Below are 20,553 nucleotides of genomic sequence, written 5' to 3' on the forward strand. Positions count from 1 at the left end.
TACATGTCCAGGTATCATACCATAAAGCATATGCACTTTGCCTCTTTTTTTTTTATGGAAATGGTTGCTAAGGTTGCTAAGGCACCATTAGCCACCAAATTCTATTAAAATATAAAAGAAGCCTGTACAAACATGCTTACATGGTAATGAAATTACAGAGAGAAACCAAAACAGTGAAAGCAGTAGCAGAAAATGACCAGTAAGATCAACATACAGGGGTAATAGACAAACGAGAAGTCCCAGATTTGGATCTCGAGAAGTTTAGTGCCCTCCACAAGTCCCAGATGGATCCTTGATCAGAAAAACGAGTGCTACATGGATCATTTATTCATCAGGTATCTGCAGACACATCTAGAAATCAAGTTCACTGATCTGAGTTGCAGAAAAAATCATTAAATCAGGATCCTCCATTGGATCTAGTTGATATTTTAAATCGAAAAAGTTTATCAAATTCCTTTCACGAGCTTCAAATGGATTTCTGATCGCATCAACGGGGAAGGTTCTACAAGCATCTGAATCATCAGCTATCAAGAACTGCAACTGTATCTCAGCTCAAGTGGTCTAATGGATTTGGATGCTGAAAAAGTTTTGACACCAGTCCTTGTCGAGTTAGGTTCGAGCTCTCTACATAATACAAGGTTATTTCAGTAGCAACCGATACATGTTTTATACAGAATTATGAATCGGCGTAAATAAACATAGTCAACGAGCAATCAAGTGAAAAATGTATATTACTTGTTCTAATGCTTTAATGGGGTGAACCATACACAATCACTTAATTAGCTTCAAATCATTGTTATTTCACAGAGAAGAGAAATGAAAACAGAAATAGAAGTATGAAGTTAATGAAAAATTTAAATACCGACCAATAGAAAGATGCATGAAGTAGGAAGCTCTCTTTTAGGTCCCCATAGTATCCATAGAAAGAAAATATCACTAGCAAATTTCATGACTCAAGTTTAACTCCCAACTTCTCTCTGAATTCCAACTTTTGAGGAAAATAACAGAATAGCATGCAACTCCTAAATCTTTCTACTCAAGCTAGCCAACATGAGTTCGTTGCCTGCACCATCTTGCACCGCCATGGATGGCCAGATGGAGCGGAGGGAGATGAAGCCGAGCACCTCCTGCCACGGCCATGGTGGTAAAAGACCTTGATGAAGTTGATGTGTAGGGGTGGCAATGCTTAACACGTTTAACCTGATTCTCTTGTAAGTCGGCTTGGCTGTTTGATAAAATGGTTAGGTTCAAGTTTGGATTTTTGACACATTGAATAAACAGGTCAGGTTCAATTTGATAGATTTTTAACCTATCTTGAATCTGACCCAACCTGTATCTAATTCGACCCGACCCGATTGCCGCTCTTAGATGTGGTCTACGAAACGCACGAAGAAGAGAAGGATTTAACATAGAAAAGAGCTCTCTTGGATTCGCCATGGAGACCGACAGATGTGTGGTTTCTACTCAAAGGAGCTGGCCGAGGTACAAGGATTTACATATTTGGAATGGTTGGGTTTGGATTGGGGCTGTCACATCCACGGAGCCTAGCCCCCATAACTTAAACCAGGCTCAAAGATTTTTCTTCATATATATCCAATTTATATTATTTAGTGGGTGACACTAATTGAGTTTTGATGTAAATCGTGCTGCTTTTTGTTTGTCATTTCTCGGCATGCATCAGTGCATTCTACAAAGCTTTCTTTTCCATAGTGGGGAACACTAATTGAGCACGCATGCATAGTCATAACTATATCATGTCATTTTCCTTGTTCATTCTCTCAAAAACCACTTTCCAACAAATATCACACCTTTCTTTTTTAGCTTGTTCATTCTCCCAAAAGCCATTCTTCCACAAGGAATATCCCACAACCAAATCATGTGTATATTTATTCCCACAAAAGTTCGAGTTAGAGGTTGTAATGTGAAGGTCTTCACCTTTACCAACAGCATAAAGTACATCGAATTCTTTAGTATAAAAATATATCGATCATGCCATGATGAAATACAGCATAGATAACATATTTTCAGCAAATTAATCTGGGACCAGTTCCTGGATCACCATACAAACATGCAATACATCGTAAGAAACACAAAGGCCATATATTATAATAATTAATTGAATGAACATTTGAGAAGATCACTAATCCAAGCCCTCACGCCATCCAAAGCAGGCTATGAGTTCAGAGCTGGAGATTGGACAGAGTAATGTTAAATAGAACCCTTTGGATTGAATGATCATGATTCTTGACTCCAGCAGTGCTCTGATTACAGAGGAGTTGAGGGAGTACATGTGGCTTGCAACATGGCACTAGATTCACCCCATGCAAATATGAGCCATGGTATTGGCATAACTTTGATAAATTCCTCAGTGCAGACCCACTGCCAAACTGCTGCAAGACATAATAACTTGCATAAGCATTTTTGAATTGGTTTGATAAAAAAATAAAATAAGAATTTGATGTTTTATAAGCTGTAATAACATGCATTACATTATTAATTATCATAATTGTCTAATATCACCAAGCCATGTTGCATGAGTCATTTTCAATCATTTGGTTCGCTATCTGCCTTTTGTTCTACTTAGTATTGAATAATCTAGACCATGACCGCAACCAAAAGCACTACTTCTCAGCTTACAATACATGTAGGTGCTAAAAGAAAAACAGGTGATGAAGGCTAGATATAAAATTCATTGATGCACAGGTGGACAGAAATTTTCAGTTCTCCCATGATAAATGTGCAAGGTGAGATTTTTTCTTGGCATGGAGGTTTAAAGAATAATTAAAACAACATAGGAAGTCTTCAATGATATGTAAAACTAACCAGCTAGAGTAAGTATTTTCACTCACTTGGTATCAGGTGTGATACATAGAAATGTCTATGAACAATTCATGCACTCTTTCTTCGAGCAACTCTAACCTGGAGAATGAGATGCACCTGCCTCCTGAATATGGATCTCAACTCTTCATTGGCTTCGATGCCTATTCTCCTGATTATTTAACATAGAAACAAACTTATTACATCAATGAGGTCAACTTTATGCCTATTTAGTATCATTGCCAAATACGCCATTTGGATATCTGGCATCAAACCGGTAATATTAAAAGAGCAGCAAAAGAATAATTCCTGAATAGTTCAAAAATCATACTAGTGATTTCAACATTGTGTACTACAGTAAAGAAAAATGAAAAGGAATATAACTAATATGTCCTCCTATAGGCATGCCCACCCACCACAATGTGTGCGCGCGCGTGCGCCCACACAAACACACAGAGAGAGAGAGAGAGGTTAACGAGCCGCATAGTAAAAATTCACAAAACAACTATGAATTACTAATTTAGAGAATGATGACTGCCTAGAAAACATTAAAAGAGATACATAAACATGGAAGGCCGCGATACCCTATCTTGGAACCATTTTTTCCAACAAGAATTTGGCGCTGGCTGTGTTTTGGAGTGATAAAGTGCTGCTCTATCCTAAGAGAGCCATCTCTTAGTTCCTTCCAATCCATTAATCGATGTTCAATAACATAGGGAATTTCCTGAAATAAATGTTACGTTGGTGCAAGCTCTCTGAGAGGGAAAGAAATCATGCTGATATTAGCAGGGGAATTTGAGTATACCTGATGAATATGATCCAACATCTTCTCTCGAACAACCTCCAAAGCTATGTTTTTCATTATCTCTTCACTCATGATGGTGGGATCTTCATCCCAAGGTCTTTTAACTGCCTACACATAAAGAAGGCAAAAGACTTTCCAAATTAGGTATACAAAAAGCGCAGAGAACTGATTTCTTTGAAAAAACAATATATAAATATAAAAAAATAAAGAAATTCAGGTGTATTGTCTAAACCCCGATGAACAGGTTAAAGTAATGGCTGTTACTTAAATGGCAAATATACTACTTAAAAAATGAATTTTTTAATTCTTGTAATTTTCTATAAATAAAATCCAAAATTAAGGATCTGTTGAATTGCAAAATAAAAAAGTATACTTTTGTACAAGCAAGTTGAACTTGCTAATCACAAAGCAATTTTGCGATGACCCTATTATAATTGTTCATGTTTTATTTTATTAAAAATTTCATTTTGGTTAGAAAATTTATTACAGTATCAATACTAATGTACTAGAAGATACTAGTTTACTATGCAAACAAACACAAAACAAACACAGAGTATGATTTATGGTTAATTATTTCGTTTTTTAATATTCCCAATAAGATTTAATTTCTGATAAATATGTTGATGAAAAGTAATATTCAAACTCCTTTTCTCCTACTTCCATAAATTGATACATTAGTTAACAAGCTCAACATGGAAATATCTAGCAATTGAAACATCTCAGACTATTAAATGATGCAAAGTATCACCAAACAATATACTATAATGAGAATAGCGACATCTTTCTAATTTGCATTTTTTTTATTTTTTTTGGAATCTTTCAACAATTTTCAGTATAATATGTTTCAAACTGGATTTATCTACATATTTCATTATGAGCTTGGATAGAAACTGCATTTCAAACCTTGGCATCCAGGATTTGCTTAAAAAAGAAAATAGCCTTGGCATCAAGCAACAAGGACACTCCTCATTCAAAAAAATTTTGAGTAACCTATCAAATCAAGAAAGTATAGATTGGAGTGCTAACAGAATCATAGATTTGGGGCAAAGACAAATTATTGTGGCTGCAACATAACTGTCTTGTGCATATGAGCAGTGATGAGTGTTCCTGTTAGAATGAATGCAGAGAATAGCAATAATAAAGATTGTAATAAAAAACCCTACAAGAGAAATTGATTATGTCTTGCCATCCTACAAACATATATATATATATATATATATATATATATATATATATATATATATATATATATACACATATACATACATGAATATATGCATGCATATGTGTGTGTGTAAGTGTGTGCTTTCCAAGACAAATTTTGGAAGTGATGATAAGTATAGAAGAAACACCTCCTAGTCATATGCAGAACCTTAAAACTTAAATGTTAAAAATAGATCATCTCAATTCAATGTATCTACAAAATGTTCATAGCCTGCTGACTTCAACAGCAGGACCATCTCCCTTACGCACTCTATCCACAACCCAGCTCAATTTAACGATTCATCGCCCATTAGTCACAGTCGTACAGATTTTCTCCCCTCAAAAATTAAGCCACAGAATATTAGGTGGTTTGGACTCCTACAGTTTACAAGGTGAAAGGTTGACCATCTAATCTAAGTTCACTTGAGAATGATCTTGCTAGTTAATAACAAATACCATGGAGAGGATTCCCCTTTTAGACATGACTTATTGGACTTAAAGTTGGCATTATTGATTTGCATAATTTAACAAACATATGTTGTTTGAATGTGAAATAGCCATTTCTCTGGGTCTGCCATATGTCATCAATCAGAAACTAAATAAGGGCAAGAACTGAGCTTTGCCATTGGAATAAGCAAGACCTTGATAAGACTGAAAATCGGCTCTCTCTTGTTGCTAATAAGATCCATAAGCTGGAAGAAAAAAGATGCCATTGTTGGTTTACTATTAATGAGGAAATTTGGTTTGTCTGATTACAACCCCTATAATGCTCCCAATGGACGGGTTCATCTCAAGTGGAAACAGAATCAAGATCGAAATGGATGACAGATGGGAATAGAAACACTCACTACCTCCATATGCTTACTCGTATACATAGGAGACTGAATGCAGTTCTTTTCATCGAACTACCTAATCATACTAGGACTGTCGATATTCAACTTATTGAAATGAGTTTGTTAAACTTTATACTGATCTTTGGACTGCTTCTGGTAATGATGATTTTCTTATTGATTGGCCTACTTTGCCTACTTTATCTAATGAGTTTCATGGGGTGTTGCTTAGGCCTTTTTCACCTCAAGGGTTGAAGGACATGCTGTGGTCTCCGGCAACTAACAAAGCACCTAGACCTGATGGCTTTCATGCTGAATTTTACAATAATTATTGGGAAATACTGGATCAGATGAGTGTAAAGCTATTGATTGTTGTCATAGCAATGGCATCTTGCCTCGTGCAGTGTGCAATACTAACATTGTATTGATACCAAAAAGAAGAACACCTGCAGAAAGTTCAAGACTAGAGACCCATTTCACCACGTAATGTTTGCTATAGACTGTTGGCTAATTCTTAGTTAATAGGCTTAAGTCCCAGCCACCCAAGGTTCGCCATCTCAGTACTGGACTCTGTATCGGTGCCACATGAGCACAGTGTCGGTATAGTATGGTACGAAATTTTTTTTGACGTACCGAGTGTCGGTACGCCACCCATACCGATACTGATATCGAACCGGTACGGTATGGTATGTCTCATACCGCCCAGTTCGGGCCGGTTAGGCAAACCTTACTACCAATAATGCTTTGGTAGAGAACAATGTGCCTTTATTGCTGGGAGGGATATTAGTAAAATCCACATTGTTTCATTAGTCCTGCATTTTATGAATGCTTCTAAGGTGGGGAAGCCTATTTATGTAATAGAAGCTTGAAATGGAAAAGGCTTATGATAGCCTTAGTTGGGAAGCAATTCTTCAAGTCCTTACTAGAATGAAATTCTCCAAGTGTGGATTAGCTGGATATGGGCTGGCATTTCACAAGTCTCTTATTCCACTCTCATTAAGGTCAACCATCTAAGTGAATTAATGCTAGTAGGGTATGAGGGAAGGAGATCCTTTATCCCTCTACCTGTTTATTTTATGTTCGCAGGTACTTACTGGACCGTTAAATGAGTAGATGCAGACAGATAGACTAAGGCCCCGTTTGGCAGAGCTTTTGGTAGACAGAAAGTACTTTCTAACCATCCAAAAGTACTTTTGGATGGAATAGAAGTGTTTAGTAAAAAAATCAGAAAGCTATTTTAGCTTTTGCCACAGGTTCTTGAAAGAAGCTCCAAAATGAAGTTTCTCCGAAAAAGCACTTTTAACATGCATCGAAAAGCTGTTTTGATTTATAATTTTTTTTCTTTTTGGGCCAAAATACCCATGATAAAATATTATAATAACAAAAATTGTCCCTTTATATTATAGAAATATGCAAGAGCTCCTAAGAATATTATATTAATAAAATATTAATAATATAATGATAATAATTATAATATTTTATATCTTGATTATTGTATTATACTATAAATATAATATTATATTATATTATATCATAATACATTGATATGTTATGCTATATAATATCAAATTATGTTATATTATTATGCTATAGTATATAATATTATATTACTATATTATAATAATATTATATTACATTACAATAATATTATACTATATCGTATATTAATATATTAATACATATTATATTTTATTATGCTCTTTAGTATAATACTATGCAATGTCCTTTATGGTCATTTTGTTATACCAAAAATAATTTCTCAGTTTGTTTACCAAATACATATTAAAATTACACAGCACTTTAGAAATATAGTTACTAAATAGCAAATAGCTTTTTATAAAAGCTCTACTTCAAAAAGCTCTACTTCAAAAAACTCTACTTCCAAAGCTCTACTTTCAAAAGCTCTACTGTTAACAGCTCTGCCAAACAGGGCTTAAGAGAAATTTAGCTGGCAGTAACACACAATTCTGCCACATCTTTGCGCTGACAATATGGTCATCTTCTCCAAGACATCTTTAGAGGATTGTGATGCAATTAATCAAGTGTTGGACACTAATCAAGCCATCATGGACCAAAAGGTAAATAAGAGTAAGTCGATTCTTGTCCCCCCTATTTTTTTCACCCTCGGTTAAAATGCCTTATTAGTAGAAATGTGAACATGGGAACATCTAAAATTTCCTTCACTTACTTAGGTGTTACTGTGTCAGCTAACTGCATCCTTCAAGAAGATGAGAATGAAATTATGGATGGGATTCAAAGGAAGCTCTCTGGGTGGAGGAAAGCAAATTTGTCTCACGCTAGAAAAATCACTCTGTAATCGGTTCTGAATTCAATTCCTAACTATTGGATGGTCGCAACAAGGGTTCAAGATGGTACATTGGACAGTAATGCAAAAAATAATCTCGAACTTCATCTGGAATAAAGGCGAAAATGGTTGACATAGGCATTATCTGGCTTGGGGCTTCTCATTTTTGAGGAGGGCCTTGGCCTAAGAAACCTAAAGTGGGCCAAACACTCCATGATGGGACTTTATGTAGTTGATGGCTTACAGCACAAGGATTTCCATATGAGTGGTTTGGTTACATTTTTAATTCATTGTAATAGGGCCATGACCATTTTCAATCATATCTGAGCTCATATGGGCTTGGAGCTAGTGGATATAAATTAGTCTTGAGATGGGGTCCGGCCGAACCCAAGCTTTAGGCAAGGACACACAAATGCCTACTGGAGCATGTGTGTAAGGGCTAATGTTTTCTGGCAGCTGCAGAAAGCTAGAAATAAGATGATTTTTGAAGGGGCTCGAATCTTTAACCATCGTTGGCTCGAAGAGCTTGGGTGCCCATGAATATTCGGATAACCAATCCCAACCCATTTGGAACAACAACAATCTTGGGTGAACTGGACCCACCACCGGTGGATATTTGTAAGTTTAACACTTATGGCTCCTTTTCTTTTTTCCTTCTGACAGGCTACAGGAAGCAGGACTTGTGAGTTGTCCCTCTTTGGGTAGACCTCTGTTAGTCAAAGGTTTCCTAGACCCCTAGCTGCAGAGTCTTGGGCCACTAGGGAGGCATTGATCACTGAAAGGCATCAACAGATCCAGCCCTAGATCCTCGAAAATGATTGTCAAGCTCTTCTTCAACTCCTTAGTTTGCAGAGTGAGGTTCCAAGGCACCTCATGGCTGTTACAAATGACTGTAGATCCCTGATTAAGTAGGTCCTTCATGTTCGTCTCCAACATATCTTTAGGGAGACGAACAGTGTGGCAGATCAGGCCACCAACTAGGGAGATCTCATCGTGAGAGCTTTGTATAGGAAGTGTTTTATCCAGCAGAGCTTTGGCAATTTATGATACTTGATGTCTCTGGTGCTCTATCCCAGAAAAAGTTGTAACTGTAGCCCATTTGACTAGATTTGCAGTATTGAAAAAAAACAGATGACTAGTTAAGCAAGCATACCTGGTCCATCAAATACTGAACCAAGTCTTTCACACCTGAACCTTTTAGACCAGATATCATGAAATACCTACAAGTCAAAGAAGAAGTAAGAAACAAAAAACAATCTGAATATCAAAATTCATATCTTACGAAATAATTATTGACCTGTCATATGCTGGAAGATCTTCAAATTCTTTGGCAACTTTCAACAAGTCTTTCTTGTCTTCCACTAGATCAACCTTGTTCATGCATAACACTCGCTTTTGTTTAGGATGAACCTGTGCTCCCAGATTTTTAATTAACTTTATCACCCTGGTGTCAGGCCTAGATGCATGACCAAAAAGTTCAACAGAACTTTCAGTACCAATAATATTAATGCAAAGAAAACATCAAATATGTAATATTTATACATACACATAGGCATATCAAAATCAATCACTTAAAACAATAAAAAGTTCTTCCTTAGTTAAGTCGCATGCATATGCTTTACACGCCCAAATGGGCAAAAAATCGAAAGTCCACCTAAAAAATAAACAGGGAAATCTCCAGAAACACTTTTTTGCGCTCAACCAGAAATGTTGATGTTGAACGTCAGCCACAACAAGCTTGCCGAGCAGAATTTGAGGATGCCAACACAAACTCACCTTGATGAATAAATCCACATATTGGTTTCTATTTTAAGAACAAAAGGCTGAGATGTTCGTAGACAGCAATCTGGAATTAATAAAAATGAACCTCAATAAACTTGGCACATTCATAGTGAAAAAAAGTCAGAGCTATGGGAGTAAACACTGCAGAGCATTCTTGTAATTCTAAAACTAATCTCTATCATCTGTCCATAATGGCATTCAGCCCCTAAATAGTCAGGACCCTGGTTCACCGTACCGGCCCAAACTCAGCCCCTAAAGAGCCGGACCATAGTTCACCGTACCGGCCCGAACCGAGTTTGGGCCAGTATAGGCCGTACCATATCATACCGGTTCAGTACCGATATCCGATACAGATGACGTACCGACATTCGGTACGCCCACAAAATTCCATATCGCAAGGTACTGACACAATGCTAGTGTGACCTGATACGGGATCCGATACTGAGATAGCGAACCTTAGCCAAGACCATGTTTGGTTGACAGGAATTGAGAAATGGGAATGCATAATAGTTTCCATCCACTCTATACCCATGTTTGGTAACTTATTTGGACATTGGAATGCCGATTTCCATGGGCATTGGATTCTCAAAAAAACGAGTAAGACCATACCCCGGGGGTGCTTGGGAATCATTTTATCTACACTTGGATATACGCTTGACTAACAATAAAAAATATTTTACATAATATTTTATTAATATCAATTATTTACTGAAAATATATTACAATAATTTATTATCTATTTGATAATATAGTATTATGGAATATACGATAGTAAGTATTGACATTATTTATTACATAATATTTTTATTTATAATTAACATTACGCATATAGTGTATTCATAATATATATTTTATTGATATTATATTATATTGAATTTCATATTACTAAGATATTATATGTTGTAATATTTTACTAATAATATATTTATCATAATATATTATTTATTATATATTATTCAATTATATTCTTATTGTTATAACATTATTGTAATTATTATATTATTAAATATTTTTAGTCATTTTAACCTTGTATTTAAATTATTATATTATTTATTATATTATCTATTTGCATTACTTTTTAATCATTATAATATTATTAGTAGTAAAATTATTAACATATTATAATAAAACATTATATTAGTAATGTAAAGTGTGTCATATTCTAACAAAAAATTAATATATCACTATACGATTAATATTAATACTAATATATTCATAATGTTGATATTATTAAGTATTTTATATTACATATTTAACATACTAATAATAATACTATAATTATTACGATATGTTGTTATAATTATTATAACATTATGTTTCTATTATTATGTTATATATTATATATTTTATTACTTATATTCACATTGTTTTATATCATTATAATAATACTAATACACAACGTTCGCCGTACCAGACCTTCGGTACGCCACCGGTACCGAACCGGTACGGTACGTCTGATACCATCTAGTTTGGTACGGTACGGCATACTATGCTAATATATCAATATTAATATTATATAATCATACTATTTACAATTCTTTTATTATTAACATTATATAATGTTATGAATAATGATTATCTAAAACTATAATAAATAAATTATAAAACATTACATAATTAAATTATGTATAATATTATATCATTTATAATTATATAAACTATATTATTTTAATAATCTAATTTATTATTTTATTTTGTAATTTTTAATATTATTAAAATATCGATACCAATATTAATCTTATAACAATATTTTAATCTTCTATCAAATTTATATAATTTATGTTAATATATTATCATATCATAATATTAGTAAAATACTAATATTATTAATTACACACTAGCATGTTTGTTTCATTTCCTAGAAATTTATCTGGAATTATCCAAAGAATTGTTTTTCCCTTCCTAATTTCCATTCTAGACAATAAAACATGGCCTAAAAGATAATTTGATGAACATCTTTCCCCTTTCTTTAAGAATAGTGCAGGTCTCATGAAGCAAGCTAATTATTAAATCAATTTCTGATAAGGCAGTGATACGCTCACTTCAATTTTGATCAAAATTAAACTTTTTATCCGCTCCTCCTTAAGAATTGATTTAAAAAGAGAACAAACTCAACAACATCCCTTATATCTGATCTAATTTCCATCTCCCCACCCCACATCTAAAACACAAGACTGACTAACAATAGAGCATTTGGAAATCCTTCAAATGACTTGAAACCCTCTTAACAAACAAGAAATGGAATCATAAATAGACTTAGACAGGGACCCTACACGTACCCAAGTCTTTCATCATGTTGCATGATCTGCAGAACGGAGTTTAATGTTGATGAGGTTTACACAGTAAAAACCTTGACAAGGATTGTCTTCTCCTCGATATTTTCACCTTGTGTTGCAAGTTACTTAAAGATTGCAGCGGCGAAATGTGGAGCCATTCTCCCACACTAGGATACATGGATACTTCAAAACACCAGCAATGTCTATATCAGATACATATCGGATATTGATACTTGTTGGATGCTGTTTCAATACGCAACAAATGCATGTGCTAAGTATCCTAAATACTTCCCAAATATACTCAATATACTTCTTTGATATCTTTGAAAGTGAGAGAGAGGGTGTTTTCTTTCTTTTTCAATGTAAACCTTTTGACGACCAATGGTAAATTTTGGAATCTATGATGTCATATTAAACATGAAGGATCAATTAGAATCTATAGATTGAAATGACAAGATGATGAGGTTACAAAAGTTGATGCTATCGTACAAAGCATGGATTATGTTATTTTGATAATCTACTATGCTCTATCGATGGTTTTTTACATATGTACACACGCAGAAATGTGCATCTATGTGTGCTTGAGCGCGTGGGTGTTTGTATTATATATGTGCGTGTATTTGGTGATGTATCCAAGCCATATCATATCCTACTTTTTCAGGATTTGTTGCATCAAGAATCTGTATTTTCTGGTATCTGTATATTGTATCTATATCCATGCGTCATATAGCTCCCACATGGATAGGGACCCCCATCATATATCCACAATCAGCATGCAGACTGCGTTACCATCATGGGAATGAACTTACATAGTTACTTAAACAACCTCTTGCAGAATGTCAACTATGTACTATTTTAGGCATTACTGAAGTAAACCTCCTGAAGTCCTAGTCAAAGTATAGCATACACCTTGGCAACTTGAGTCTCCTTAGTATCCATCTTTTAACAACCAACATGTGATAATGACACTCTTAAGAAATGGACACAACATTATCTTGCACCCGTGACCATCACCTTTCATCTGTTAGCTCAACTGGATTCAGCAAACAGAACCTCTCTCTTCTTCAGCAGCATCCCCTGGTTCATGTTCATGTCCCTTATCCCCTTTTTAGAAAGGCAGCCAGTAAATAAGTAAGAGCTGTATCCCTGTTATCCCATCTGCAGTTAACAAGGCACATGCATAACCGATAACCCTGATGTTGAATCATGGTGTTCCAATACCAAATTGAAGAAGACAAGTAGAACAGCTTTTTGATCAAAAAGATAAAAAGTTCTAGTTCTGTTTGATTAGATCTGAAAAGATCTTAGATCAAGAACAACTTCAATACATGGTAAATGGTTTCAGGTTGAATTTATGATTCTTATTGAGCAACTTCTCAGCCCATGATGATGAATGAAGGACAGAGAGGAAAAAAGGTTGCCTTTATTTCAAATATTTTTTATGAAAATCAGCCCATAAAAATGATCCATGTGATCCTAAACAGGGGATGAGTATTCAAGAAAAAAAAACAAAAAAGAAAACTTATATATAATTCAAGTATCAAAATGAGAAATAAGGGTTTTCAGCTTCCTTATGGCATGGGACTTCTTAACTCCTCAAGAACTTCAGATCAATTAGCCATGTGATTTTTTCTTCTCTTTTGAACATATGTGGGCCTTATGTAGTATTCGGGAACACTTGAAAAAAAAATTATAGAGAGCGCTGCTGGGGAGGGGAAAAAATGTATCAAAGCACCAAGCAAGCTTATTCTTCAATCATAATTTCACAACTGCTTGCCAAGATTCCACTTATACTAGAAATGTCCACATTTTCCATTAGGCACACCAACAACTGCAACTGAAAAGAGGCATTTTGTTGGCAACCATCCAGGCACTCCCTATTATGGTTATGATTCCAAACTAGGTATCACACATCAGCCTCAGCATTCTCATTCATGTGATCCACATCTTATGTCCTTGGACTCTCTTTATACTTCTGGTTTCACTGATCTGTATATTTTCTTGTTAAAGGATCAAAGGCATCTGATCCGTTTAATATCCATGAAATCTTGACATAAGGCTTCTTGCTCATTCTCTGTTTCTTCCAAATTTAAGAGATGCAAGATGATTAAAACAAACTCTCTCTTGGCCACTTACTTTTATTGGAGCTTCATTTTCAATTATGTCCTGTTGAAGTTATGTTTGACAAACTATATTTTAGTTCCAAAAATCTCAAGATAGCAATCTGCTAATTGTGAAATTAAAATTTTAAGTTATGTATAACTGGGTAAATTGGATTTGCCAGAAATAACGATAAAGAAAAGTAACTAAAAAATAATCTACTCCCTAGCTTATTTAAGATATGAAACCAATATTGAGCAATGTTGGTTAGATAACTGCTTACGCGGAAAGGTGCCTATGGACATCGAATATCACTATCAGCAGATCATAAAGATCGATAGACCTCCAAGCACTTTCGACACGAACTCTAACATCAGCCCTGTAAGGGTATCCATGATGCCCGATCATCAGTCCTGGAGTGTCAAAAAAACACTGTAGAGAAGGTTGTCAGTAAATACGGTTTAAAAAACAAATGCTATACATGTAGAAACAGCACATGCTGTTAATCTATAGTTGTTTTGTGAATGGATATTAAGAAATATATAGAAAGGTAGAAGAGGTTTTAAAGAATGGAGAGGATTCACAATAACAGCATTCGTGAAATGGTTCTTTATGGGCAAAGAACTGATTGATCAGCAGGAAAAAAATGGTATCTCACTTTTTCCAATCAAGTAACTGCATTCTCATAGAATAAATTTTAGAAAAGATTTATGAATTTCCCTGTTACTAATTCAGTAAGAGTTCCTACTTTATCAATGAAAAGAGATTTAAGACAAGGAATGCCATAAAAGAAGATGCACAAGAAGAAATTGCCATAAAAACCATGACCAGTTATGTTTTGATATACAGAAAGAGGAAGTGGCCCTACATTAGCAATATGTTAGCCATGTTCTCCCTTCCACTACTTCGTTCTAATTCTACTGGGTATGAAATTACAAAACTGAAATGGGAGCAGATGTAACAATCTCAGACTAAGGAAGTTATTGCAGGATTTATTTGGTTGAAAAAAAATTTACACAGATTAAAAAGTCAAGTGGTAGAACCAGTTTAGATGTGCCACAGCCATAAAGTTTTTACCAGTTTATAATGATCTAGGCTTTTCAAGAATGGACCAAGCATGTATATTGATCACTGTATTCCTTGCAACATTATTGATCAGGTCACTTGCACATGTATGGATATTTCTGAACTTGAAAATAATTCTTTCAAGATAAAATGTTCCATGCTTCACACTACATATGTTCATATACAAAATGGACTATGCACCTCCTACTTAATTCTTTGATAGTAAGCCAAGTATCTTTGGCTGCATCTTTGCCATAGTTAATTTGTTAGTTGACTCGATTACGGCTAAAAGGAATATGAGATGTTCAGAAAGGATTTTCTTGTTCAATAATGGATTAGAACAGCTGTACAACTAAAGACTAAGTTTACACGTCAAGTACAAACTATTGGTTTAAGGAATAAGTTCTCACAAAATATTTATTGTAGAACTTTAACAGGCATTGGTGAGAGGTTTTTTCCCATGAATTAATGTCTTGGGAAATTACTATTATGGCTTCCTATAAAACCAATCCCAGCACACATATACACCCATATATAGAGATGCACATATGTATAAATGCATTTATAACATACACATAACATATTTATGCACGCACCCATGTGTGTTATTCTTGCTGGCAGGAATCTTCTACCTAGGGCAGCATACCAGCTTTGGGAACTCCCAAGAAAATTGAACACATGCCCAGTTCCCTATTTCAAGTGCTTTGAAATGCCTACTTCCCCTCACCTGTAACCATACCTGATCTAGATTCCGGCAACTAAGGTGTTACCCCAACTCACGATGCAATGCCAAAGGTTTAGATCTCGAAAAACCAGCTATTGAAAATATAGGTTTAATTTTACAATGGTCCTTACACCTTAGATGACCAATATAGACCTTGTTCTTCAGTAAACACTGTAACTAATAGGCACTTGTACATGGTAAAGTCCAAATGAGTTCTCTCCCTATAACCAATTGGACCAAATAATGTAAGGAAATGAACAACAAAGCTATTTAGACTATGTTGTCCTCCTTTCCTTTCCATACCTCTTCTCTTTCTTCCTTCTTTCTCTTTTTTAATTTCTTTCTTCTTCTTTTCTTAATCATAAATGCTAGATAGTGTTTATTTAATTATAGATCTGTAGTATTGCAAACCACCTAGGGCATTGATCCCTTACTCAACTAGATTAACATACTCATTTCTCTCTCAAGTAGATCAATATACTACTCTCAACATCATTGTCAAACTACTCCACTAAATATTTGTTCCAGTTTCCAACTTGGCCACAAGTCCATAATTCAAATAATGTCTGCCTCTAATACACAGTTGTTAACTTAGTACCTAAACAAAAATGGCCCCATCCTTCTAGATAACATCAATCAACATTATCTGGTCAACTTCTAATAGCAAAAAATTACCATATCTTCTCAAAAGCATTAATGTTTCATTGCAATCTTATAATACTCTAGTAATGCATGGAAGGAGTACAAGAACCCCCCTGCAGGGTTCTTTCCCCAAAATTTCACTGCCTTGAGTCTCAAAATAGTCAATACACGAACACAGACAGTTTGTTTTGCTAACACAACATTGCAATTTGATAAATATTTCTCAAGAACCTAGCAACACAGCATATTTCTAAAAATCAATCACACCTCTCCTCTGAGTTATGTCATAAAAAATTATTACAACATCTTACAAAAAAAAGGATCCAAGGAAGCATTGATGTTTTGATTCTAAATATATATCAATTTTATCTGACCATGAAAACAATATGCATGACTATAACTGAACAAATAGCAATAATAGTGAAAACCAGTTAGTTTGCTTTGCACTAATTCAATCACGAACAAGGATGAAACATACTATTTGTCTGTTTCCTTTTGTCATCACTCCTAAGACTTCGTGGGTAGTTGTATTGGTCTTCCTTGAAACAGCAGCAACTTTTGTTCCAACCTGAATCATAAGTAGAGAATAAAAAACTGATCAGATAATTAAAATCCAGGATTCAGGAGAAAGTGACAAAACTATATGAACGATTAATCCTTAATAAAGAAAGGCACATGACATAGCAATATCTAAAGGTTTTTCCCACTTGCATGTAATTACATATTATATCCACTACTTAAGAACCTTGTTTATATCACGACCCTAGCTTCCAACTATATACTTATGAAAGAAAAAAGTTAATCCTAGAGATGCCTAGAGGTGAACATGTTTGAATGGAGAAGCAGAAGTTAAGAAGAAAAATAAAATAAATGAAAGCAGGCTAAAAACAAGTCAAAATAGTTGGAACCAAAGGAACTGAAAATGATACATTTCTCAAAAGAAGATAATATGCCTAGAATGCATAGATAATGGGTTGTGGTCAAGGTTCGCCGTACCGGTACCGAACCCCGTACCGGTGCCGCACTAGTATAGGCGCACCGAGTGTCGGTACGGTACGGTATGCGGTATGCCAGGCGTACCGATACCGGTACCCATCGGTACGGGTACGGTACGTCCGGCACCAACCGGTACAGCATACTATGGTTGCGGTATTGTAATTGGATAACCATTATGCACATAGCTTATATAGCACAATGCAAAGACCAAAGAACGAGCTTGGTGTGTTCGCTAAGGAGAAGAAGAACCCTACAAGCCTGACAAAGGTGTTGAGATGCCCAAAAGCAGGAAAGAGAAAAAAGTAATGATAGACAAAGAATCAAAACAGAACTTATTAGATTTAAGATGTCTAAGATAAAAGCAAGTAAAAACTTCAATCTTACATTGCCTAAGAATGGAAGCACAAGCAGTCCCAAGAACGTGATAAAGGTTGCGCTTAGTCACACTGTTTTGCTCATATGTTTGGAAAACAATAAGGGATAGTAACTCATAAATTCAGACGAGATATTCATTTGCATTCAAAATGAGATGACTTAACAAGTCTCCTAAAACAGGTGCAAACCATTAATGAAGTGAGAAACATCAAGTAGACCATACAAAAAAAAATCTATAATTTAGGAGGATCACCGGACTCGATATGAACCACTCTGGCCACTACGGATGTCTAGAAGAATCATTCAATGTTCATCATTTTGGCCGTTATACGTATCAAGAAGAATCACCAAACTCGATATGAACTACTTTAGCCACTATAAGTAGCTAAACAGGATCCAGGAGCGAGATCCACCACATCGAAAAGCCAGATAGCGAGCCAAATTTTAGGAGGTCATAACTTGTTCATACAACGTTCAATTGAAATGATCTTTGTTTTTTTTAAATTGAGTAACTCTTCGAGATCTACAATTTAAAGCCAATCCACTAGAAAATTGAAACGGGCCAAGATTTCAACATTTGAGCCTCCAAAAAGGCCGGTCAAACCGAATATTTTTTTTTTTGGAAAAGAATTTGACCGAACGTATATTCTAATCCTTGAAAAATTAGATGAAGTAACAGAAAGCAAAGTTGATATAGAAGTCGAGATCTATCTCTTATAGAATTCTATTTTTTTATTATTTTTACTAATTATCTTTATTTTTGGAGATCTGATCCAATTTGAACTAGAAGAGGAATCCAACCTGAATTGTACAAGGGTGCATTCTACTACTATTATAAATAGGAGCTATATACCTCAATTTAAGATATGAATTATCAAGGAAAGAAAAGGGAACATAACCCTACTTTCATAATTTCTTCATCTTTTTTATAGCTTTTTTTTGAGAGATTTAAGAGCAAATTGAGGAAATTCTTTCTTCTTCTCGAACATATCAAAGTTGATATCAAAGCTTCGGTCCGCTATATTTGTAGGGGTCTTTGTTTATGGCCCAGACGTACAAACAAAACAAGCAAACATGAGAAAGGTTATCTATGCTTTAGGTACATTGAAGTACAAAGACGAGAACGGTTGCTCAAATAATTTCTTTGTTTGATTTCTCTAGCCACTACAAAAGGGACGCTGACCACTGACCACTAACCACTATAATCCGTAGGAAACAAAGACCTTACCATTGCTCAAATAACTTCAAGCATGAATAAATAAAGTTAGCAGCAAAACTACTCAGAAACACATAAAGAAACCAACTTTACCATAAAATTCGTCAAGGAAGACTTCCCGGCATTGGGAGCTCCAATGATGCCAACCGAGAGCGACCGCTGGTCTTCCTCCTTCACTACCATATGCTCCTCCTCAACATCATCAGGCGGCTCCAGCGCCGCCTCGAGGAGAACTCTGGCGAGCCTCGCCGCCCTCTCCCTCTCCTCATCCCCCTCCTCCTCCGCCTGCTTCGGGTCGGCCTTCTTCCCTCCGAACAGAGCCTGGTTGGCCCTCGCCCGGTAGGTCTCGTCCCAGGTCGGCTTCTTCTGGTAGGAATTCGCGGAAGATGGGTCGGGAGGGGTAAAATGGAGGGAGAATTCGCTGCTATCGAAGTTGGGAAGGGTGGCGTTGGCGTCGGTGTCTTCGTCCGTAGAGGAGGCGGCGGCGGCGGCGGAGGGGTGGGTTTGGGGCTGGGCGGCGAAGGAGCGAGAGAGGGCGGAAGGAAGGAGACGTGTCCGATTTGTGGTCGAAGAGAAGAGAGTGGAGAGAGAGGAGGAGGAGGAGGAGGAGGAGGTCAGGATTCTAATGACTCTCAAAGCTTTCATCTCTTTCTCGCTCGCTGAAGAGTAGTTTTGCGACTGCTATCGAAGGGGGAACTTAGGGGTTTTAGTTCAGGGTTTTTTATTTATTTATTTGTTTTTCCTAGTAGCCAAAAAAAAAAAAGCACTGGACATTGGGCCGTAGCAGGCCAAGCCAAGTCGGATCATTATCCATCACTCATCCGGCCTTCCCGTTAAATAATTGTTTAATATTCCTAACCATTTGCTTATTCTTTTTCGTCTCTCCTTCAAAAGTTTTTTTCTTTAACATCTCTAGCAAGAACGAGACAGGAGGAGCAAAATAAAAGTGAAGATCCCGGCAATCTCCTCAACCAACTTAAAAAATAATAATTGTAATTATATTTTTACAAAAAAAATAATTTTTATATTTGTGCACCATCTAAATTTTGACATAGTAGCAATTTTTCATAAAAATTTTATTCAGCATCTAATATTCAATACAACTATAGCTTTTGATTATCATCATATATATGTTAGTTTTTCTGTTATTTAATTAAATCTCACGGCGTAGCATGGGTTACTTGCTAGGATAACATTCAAGAGAAACTCATCTTCTAATTGGATCCACTTTATAAGATTTATAGTGCTGGAGAACTAATTATCCAACCATTACCACAAAAGATCGAGATTGGACCAATTTGGGTCTAGGTTACCCAACTGACTCTGATCTTATTTTAAACCAAAACAAAATCAATCCAACAAGGCTAGTTTGGCCTGGTTCTTAGGTCGACCTAAACCTAGTGCACCTTGGTGACAT

At 35.5% G+C, this 20,553-nt stretch overlaps 1 protein-coding gene across 4 annotated transcripts; it reads right to left on the minus strand.

Moving 5' to 3' along the window:
* Positions 1 to 1,951: 1,951 nt before the first annotated feature.
* Positions 1,952 to 19,829, minus strand: LOC103723339 (GTP-binding protein ERG). Of its 4 annotated transcripts, none has more exons than XM_039132566.1 (9): positions 19,230 to 19,829; positions 17,028 to 17,117; positions 14,402 to 14,550; positions 9,258 to 9,416; positions 9,114 to 9,180; positions 3,623 to 3,730; positions 3,402 to 3,541; positions 2,920 to 2,989; positions 1,952 to 2,387 (listed from the first exon to the last, which is right to left on the minus strand). In XM_039132566.1, the coding sequence occupies exons 1-9, from the start codon at positions 19,779 to 19,781 to the stop codon at positions 2,181 to 2,183; spliced, it is 1,542 nt and encodes a 513-aa protein (XP_038988494.1). In that variant the 5' UTR covers positions 19,782 to 19,829; the 3' UTR covers positions 1,952 to 2,180. The 4 variants fall into 4 exon arrangements, with proteins under 4 accessions (XP_038988494.1, XP_038988493.1, XP_026655848.2 ...); XM_039132565.1 differs by having other exon boundaries at positions 1,952 to 2,390; XM_026800047.2 differs by having other exon boundaries at positions 1,955 to 2,387; positions 2,850 to 2,989.
* Positions 19,830 to 20,553: the final 724 nt, after the last annotated feature.

The sequence above is a fragment of the Phoenix dactylifera genome, chromosome 12 (assembly GCF_009389715.1).
Source record: "Phoenix dactylifera cultivar Barhee BC4 chromosome 12, palm_55x_up_171113_PBpolish2nd_filt_p, whole genome shotgun sequence".
NCBI classification, from domain to species: domain Eukaryota; kingdom Viridiplantae; phylum Streptophyta; class Magnoliopsida; order Arecales; family Arecaceae; genus Phoenix; species Phoenix dactylifera.